At 31.9% G+C, this 7,500-nt stretch overlaps 1 protein-coding gene across 1 annotated transcript in view; it reads left to right on the top strand.

Moving 5' to 3' along the window:
- LOC137658204 (uncharacterized) overlaps positions 1–5,590 on the top strand; it is a 7,247-nt gene extending 1,657 nt beyond the window's left edge. Inside the window, exons 2-3 of the mRNA XM_068392881.1 lie at positions 1,850–2,005; positions 4,588–5,590. Of these exons, the coding sequence (XP_068248982.1) occupies positions 1,850–2,005; positions 4,588–5,019 (588 nt within the window). The 3' untranslated portion in view covers positions 5,020–5,590. The remainder of the gene's footprint in view (positions 1–1,849; positions 2,006–4,587) is intronic.
- Positions 5,591–7,500: the final 1,910 nt, after the last annotated feature.

The following is a 7,500-nucleotide window of genomic DNA, read 5'->3' as shown; positions in this document are numbered from 1 at the left end:
ACACCTGACAACAGAGACTACCCAATAATTCTTCTTCACCCTAACGTTTACTGCTCTGTAATTGTTCAGTGGCTACTTTCCTCTTGGTAAGGGTAGAAGAGACTCTTTAGCAATGGTAAGCAGCTCTTCTAGGAGAAGGACCCTCCAAAATCAAACCATTGTTCTCTAGTATTGGGTAGTGCCATGGCCTCTGTACCATTGTCTTTCACTGTCTTGGGTTAGAGTTCTCTTGCTTGAGGTTACACTCGGGCATACTATTCTCTCTTATTTTTCTTCCTCTTGTTTTGTTAAAGCTTTTATAGTTTATGTAAGAGATATCTATTTTGATGTTATTGTTCTTAAAATATTTTATTTTTTCTTATTTCCTTTCCTCACTAGGCTATTTTCCACTTTTGTAGCCCCTGGGCTTATAGCATCCTGCTTTTCCAACTAAGGTTGTAGCTTAGCAAGTAATAATAATAATAATAATCTGTCACTGTCTTGTTCAACTAGGCAGCTAGCTCTTTCCTATAACAGACACTTTTCAGCATCCGTGTGGTAAATGACTTTATCCTACGCTAAACTGATTTTAGCATCTAGATAGGCTGCCTTTAACTTAAAAACATATCGCAAGATCTCTTTAGCATTTCGGCAAAACTCTTAATCAACCAATAAGAAAAAAATTAACAATTTCTCTAGGACCAAAGAGGAACCGGGTTTAGCGAGGCATTGTCTGCTTTGCGGCACCCTCGACGTAACTTATGACTCCGTCCTCGGTCGTCATGCTGTTGTCAAGGTATATAGAGTGATACCTTGGCTGTTGTCATCTTCCTGTCCGTCTTTCGTGTTCCTGATCTATTCCGACACTTTCACAAGATTATCCTACTTACGGGCTGCCTTCGAGCAAAAACCCGTGATCCCCTTCGTTTTAAGGGGGCCAATCTAAAAGCAATTTAATCACTCAACGTGACCCTTACAGCATGTGCACAGGCATTTAACTTCTAAACAACTTATTTAACTTCTAAACAATTTATTTAACTTCTGAACAACTTGCTCCAAATCACATATGGCTTGTGGCAGCCTATTGCAAACGTCCATGCCTGACAATCCGCTGGACTGGGGTTCTAGACCCACTCAAGCTCGATAGTTTCTTGAAGTGTCTGCAATCTCCCCATCCTTGTGAGCTAGGATGAGGCCTTTTTGGGGGAGCCTATAGGTCTACCTGCTGAATCATCAGCAGCCATTACCTGGCACTTCCTGGTCCTAGCTTGAGTGGAAAGGGCTTGGGCGCTGAGGGTACACTCGGGCATACTATTCCATCTTATTTCTCTTCCTCTGCCTTTTTATTTAAGTTTTTTATTGTTTATATATGAAAGTTCTATTTTAATATTGTTACTTTTCTTAAAATATTACATTTTAATTGTGCATTACTTCTCTTGTAGCTTATTTACTTCCTTGTTTCCTTTCCTCATTCCGTTAATTTTTCCTGATGGAACCCCTTTAGCTTATAGCATCTTGTATTTCCATCTAGGGTTGTAACCTAGCTAGCGCTAATAATAATAATAATAATAGTAATAATAATAATAATAATAATAATAATAATAATAATAATAATAATGATAATAATAATAACAACAACAACAACAACAAACAACAACAATAATAATAATAATAATAATAATAATAATAATGATAATAATAATAATAATAATAATAACAATTTTATATTGTCAAACTCTAGGCACTCTAGGCTAGGGCATTGTCCTACTATTGAATTTTCACTCTCTCCCCTCTGCCATCCACGAGCAACCTTTAAACCTTTAAACTGGCTCAGAACTATCCTAATCTGACTAAAGCCTTTTCTTCCCAGATGGCAAATACAAGAGCGCACCATCTGAGCTGGATGCTGAGGATCACCATCTGTGCGATCCTGTCGGCTCTTGTAAGGACAGAAGCCGGGATATTCCGTGGTCTCTGTTATCCTAAGACGGAGTACGTCACCAAATACCAGACTAAACATAAATACGTGAGTATGAAAATACGTGAGTATATGAATATATAGATACGTCAAAATAAATACATGAATATAAATACGTGAGTATATAAATACGTCAGAAAAAATACCTGAATATGAATACGTGAGTGTATAAATACGTGAGTGTATAAATACGTGAATATATAAATATGTGAGAATAAGTACGTGAATTTATAATTACGTGAGAATAGATACGTGAGTATAAATACGTGAGTATATAAATACGTGAGAATAGCTACATGAATATAAATATGTAAGTGTATAAATACGTTAATATAAATGATTAGTGTATGAATACGTTAGTATAAATACGTGAATATAAATGATTAGTGTATGAATACGTTAGTATAAATACGTGAATATATAAATATGTTAGTATAAATACGTGAATATATAAATACGTGAGTATAAATACGTGAATATAAATACTTTAGTATAAATGCGTGTTTATAGATACGCGAGTATATAAATACGTAAGTATAAATAAGTGAGTATATAAATATGTGAGTATAAATACGTGAATATATAAATACGTGAGTATAAATACGTGAAAATATAAATATGTGAGTATATAATTACATGAGTATATAAATACGTGAGCATGAATACGTGAGTATATAAATACGTGAATATGAACACGTGAGTATATAAATACGTGAGTATATAAATACGTGAGTATATAAATACGTGAGTATAGATCCGTGAGTATAAAAATACGTGAGCATAAATACGTGAGTATAAAAATACGTGAGCATAAATACGTGAGTTTAAATACATGAGAATAGATATGTGAGTATAAATACGTGAGTATCAATACGTGAGTATATAAATACGTGGGTATAAATATATGAGTATATAAGTATGTGATCATAAATACATGAGTATAAATACGTGAGTATATAAATACGTGAATATAAGTACGCGAGTATATAAATACGCGAGTATATAAATTCAATTCGGTAGTACAAATACGTGAGTATTCGTCTATTTACATGCAGTGTAGATTATCAATTTCCTTGTAGTAAATACGTACTCTCGTGTATGTATGTAAATACGTTCATACTCATATAAGCCCTATATTGTAATCCTCCTAATATCTGGATTCTCTATATACCTGGGCATCAGAAACCTAATGGGGAATCAACTTAAAGATTATAGCTTGTGGTCGGCCGGGGAATCGAACCCGGGCCCAAGAAACTGAGTTTCCATTGACTTAGCAACTCGGCCAAAGAGAGAGTGTCGTTTTTATATCTATAATTAATATTATTGTTGTTGTTCAGTACTTCTCCAATCATGATCTCCTACTTCAGGCTTCGTAATCCTTAGAGACCCTTTCCAAATTACTTTGAATAAATAATTTTACCTTTCGTGTCTATTATTCTTTGCTAGCATAAGTCCAAACTAATCTAATTACAATTATTTTGATGTGATTTAAACTTTTATTTCAGCTAAATTTAATCAGAACATTTATAGTTACCTGAATTTTAGACAAATTTAATCAGAACTTTTATAGTTACTTGAATTTTAGACAAATTTTATCAGAACTTTTATAGTTACTTGAATTTTAGACAAATTTAATCAGAACATTTATAGTTACATGAATTTTAGACAAATTTTATCAGAACTTTTATAGTTACTTGAATTTTAGACAAATTTTATCAGAACATTTCTATATACTTAATGCACTTGAATTTTGGACAATCTAATCAGAACATTATTTCTGCTTACTTGATTTCACTAAATTTTAGACAAATTGTTTCAGAACATTATATCTCTTTTCATAAATCAACCTGAAATTTAGAGAATTTTTTTATCAGAATATTTCATTTTCATCTGAATTCACCTAAATTTTAGACAAATTTATTCAGAACATTATTTCTATTTACCGGAATTCACTGAATGTTAGACAAATTAATCAGAACGTTATTTCTATTTACCTGAATTCACTGAATTTAAAAAATAATGACTCAATGTTATTTCTATTTACCTGAATTCACTGAATTTTAGACAAATTTAATCAGAACATTGTTTATATTTATATGAATTCACATAAATTTTAGACAAATTTAATGAGAACGTTATTTCTATTTACCTAAATTCACTGAATTTTAGAGAAATTTTATCAGAACATTATATTTATTTTAATCAATTCACCTGAATTTTAGAGAAATTTAATCAGAACATTTCATGTTTATCTGAATTCACCTAAATTTTAGAGAAATTTAATCAGAACGTTAATTTTATTTTCCTGAATTTTAGATAAATTTTATCTGAACACTATATCTATTTTCATGAATTCCCTGAATTTGAGAAAAATTTAATCAGAACATTTCATATTTATCCGAATTCACCTAAATTTTAGACAGATTCAATCAGAACGTTATTTCTTTTTACTTGAATTCACCTAAATTTTAGACAGATTCAATAGAACGTTATTTCTTTTTACTTGAATTCACCTAAATTTTAGACAAATTTAATCACAATGTTATTTATATTTACCTGAATTCACTGAATAAATTTAATCAGAAATTTTACATCTACCTGAATCTCAATTATGAACCCGTCCATTCCAGTACCCAATTCACGAAACGGTCCACGACAAAAAGTATGACCCGACAACCGTCTACAAATCCATCTACGACACCGTCAGTGTCACCAAGTACACGACAGAGTACGTGCCAGAGTACGTCTACAAAACCGAGTACGCAACCGACACGCAGTACGTAACACATCACACCACCATATTCGACACCGTGTACGAAACGAAAACCGAAAAGAAAGTCGAGTACGTGCCAGAGTACGTCACATCCATGGCCTACAAGACGCAGGTCTTGACGGACGTGGTCTACGACACAGTGTACACGACCGAGTACGCCCCGGAGTACGTGTACGAGACGAAGATTCGGTACAGTACGGAATACGTCACGAAGCCGTTGCTTCACTATGAGACAATCTTCAAGATTAAGGATGTTTATAAGACTGTTTGTCCTTACGAAGATCATTGAAGTCCTTGATATTCTATTATAAGACTGTTTGTCCTTACGAAGATCATTGAAGTCCTTGATATTCTATTATAAGACTGTTTGTCCTTACGAAGATCATTGAAGTCCTTGATATTCTATTATAAGACTGTTTGTCCTTACGAAGATCATTGAAGTCCTTGATATTCTATTATAAGACTGTTTGTCCTTACGAAGATCATTGAAGTCTTTGATATTCTATTACAGGACTGTTTGTCCTTACGGAGATCATTGAAGTCTTTGAAATTCTATTACAAGACTGTTTGTCTTTATGAAGATCATTGAAGTCTTTGAGATTCTATTATAAGACTGTTTGTCTTTATGAAGATCATTGAAGTCTTTGAGGTTGTAATTCTTTTTCTCCTTGTCTATCTTTTTTATTCTCATTGATCATTACTCCTCTTACAGTTTATTCATTTCCTTGTTTCCTCTCCTCACTGAGTTATTTTTCCCTGATGGAGCCCTTGGTCTTATAGAATCTTGCTCTTCCAACTAATGTTGTAGCTTAACTAATAATAATAATAATAATAATAATAATAATAATAATAATAATAATAATAATGGATTAACAAAAATCTTTTTTAAGTATTTGCTCTCTAAGATTCTGGAATTACTTGAATTAACAAAAAGATAGTCTGATTTGTTTTGAAGTCTCCAATATTCAAGAATTTCTTAGACTAACAAAAGCTGATTTATGTATAGTTTTTAAAAACCACCCTACTTTCTCTTTATGTTCATCTCTAGGATTCCAGAATTTCTTGGGTTAACAAAATAATGGTCTGATTTGTTTTGAAAATTGTTTAAAGCTCAATTCCTGATAAGACTTCTTCTTACATTGCTCGCGTAGATTTTTTGTCGATACAATCACCACAAATGTACATAATATACTCTATTGAAATTAAAAAAAAAAAAAAATGTAATTGTAATCGGAAATTCTCCGTTAAAAATATACTGTTCTCATCCGTATTTCAGTAAAATACAGGCGACCGTAGTTTTACCCTACTTTATTATTATCTTTCACAGGTTGGTGACCGTAATATCCCCCCTTTACGTCAATTTTTTTACGGCAATTTTTTAACGATGTAGATATCTTCTAAAGCTCGCATACTTTTAAAATATTAGTTCCTTTCATGTTAAACAAAAGAAATTCGTCTCGTTTCGTTTTATTTTCATCTATAAACCACCGTATTTCTAGGATGGCCCTAAATTTCCCGACAGCATATCTTCTTCTGCTGATACGCTGTCTACGTTCTCTCGCTATCTGTGGAGAGAAGAGTTACCCAGTATCTTGTTTGCATCTTTTACTATTATTGAGACATTTTCCAAAACATAAACTTTGATTAGGCACAAGAAATTAACTCCCTAGGAAATGAACGAAAAGTATATTCCTGTATTTTGAAAGGAGTAATTTCTGTATCATAGCAATATTTTCTTCTCTCTTTCTTGAATACATTTGTAAATAAAATTTTTGTTACGATAATTGTTAGTAAATGTCCTTTTAAGCGATAGCACATCATATGAAGCACCCATACCTAAGAAAAATACGCTAAAATCAAATGAAACAATCATATGTTGTTTATGAGTTTTTAGAAGACTGTGTTTCAAATAATATTGGAACGGTCACATCAAATACTACTGAAATGGTTAATCCTTGCCGGTTAGTTTTGGCTGCCAACAATAACAGAACCTCTATCACTCCTACGTTTGTACATTGCTTAAATCCTGTGTTATTTGTTGTTCCTGTGTTGTATAAAAAGTAAGTTACTCGTCATGTTGTTATAGTTGAAAACGAGACTTTTTATAAAAACGTTGTGAAAGTTTGTGTAGAACGGCTCCTTGACATTCTATCTAGGTGTAGTATTCTCTTGCTTTAGGGTACACTCTGGCACTCTATTCTATATATTTTTCTTCCTCTTGTTATTTTGAAGTTTTTATAGTTTATCTATGAAAGATTTATTTTACTGTTGTTACTGTTCTTGAAATATTTTATGTTAATTGTTTATAACGTCTCTAGCTTATTTATTTCCTAATTTCCTTTCCTCACTAGGCTACTTTTCATGTTGGAGCCCTTGGGCTTATAGCATCTTGCTTTTCCAACTAGGATTAAAGCTTAGAAAAATCTAATAATAATAATAATAATAACAATGACGTTTAGACTTTCTACTGAAGAGTTGAAAGGCTTTCTAAAGAATGGTTTCGCCTTTGGATAATACAGTATTGTTTTTGTAATTCAAAATCGTTTGAATCCTCTGTAATGAAAAATATTTTTATAACTGTTAATTTTAATTGTCTTATTTACCCTCATTATTTTTTTAATTAAGGTTTCTCTTTTTATTTAATCAGATATGATAAAGAAATTGCAATGTTTTTTTTTTATTATTATTATTATTAATATCAACTTCGTTCCACATTGCATCTGTACCAGTACAGATATCGAGGCTCCAAAATCAGATTTGATTAATCATA

This window comes from Palaemon carinicauda, chromosome 19, assembly GCF_036898095.1.
Source record: "Palaemon carinicauda isolate YSFRI2023 chromosome 19, ASM3689809v2, whole genome shotgun sequence".
In the NCBI taxonomy this organism is placed as follows: domain Eukaryota; kingdom Metazoa; phylum Arthropoda; class Malacostraca; order Decapoda; family Palaemonidae; genus Palaemon; species Palaemon carinicauda.
This window is presented reverse-complemented; position numbering and strand designations above follow the sequence as displayed.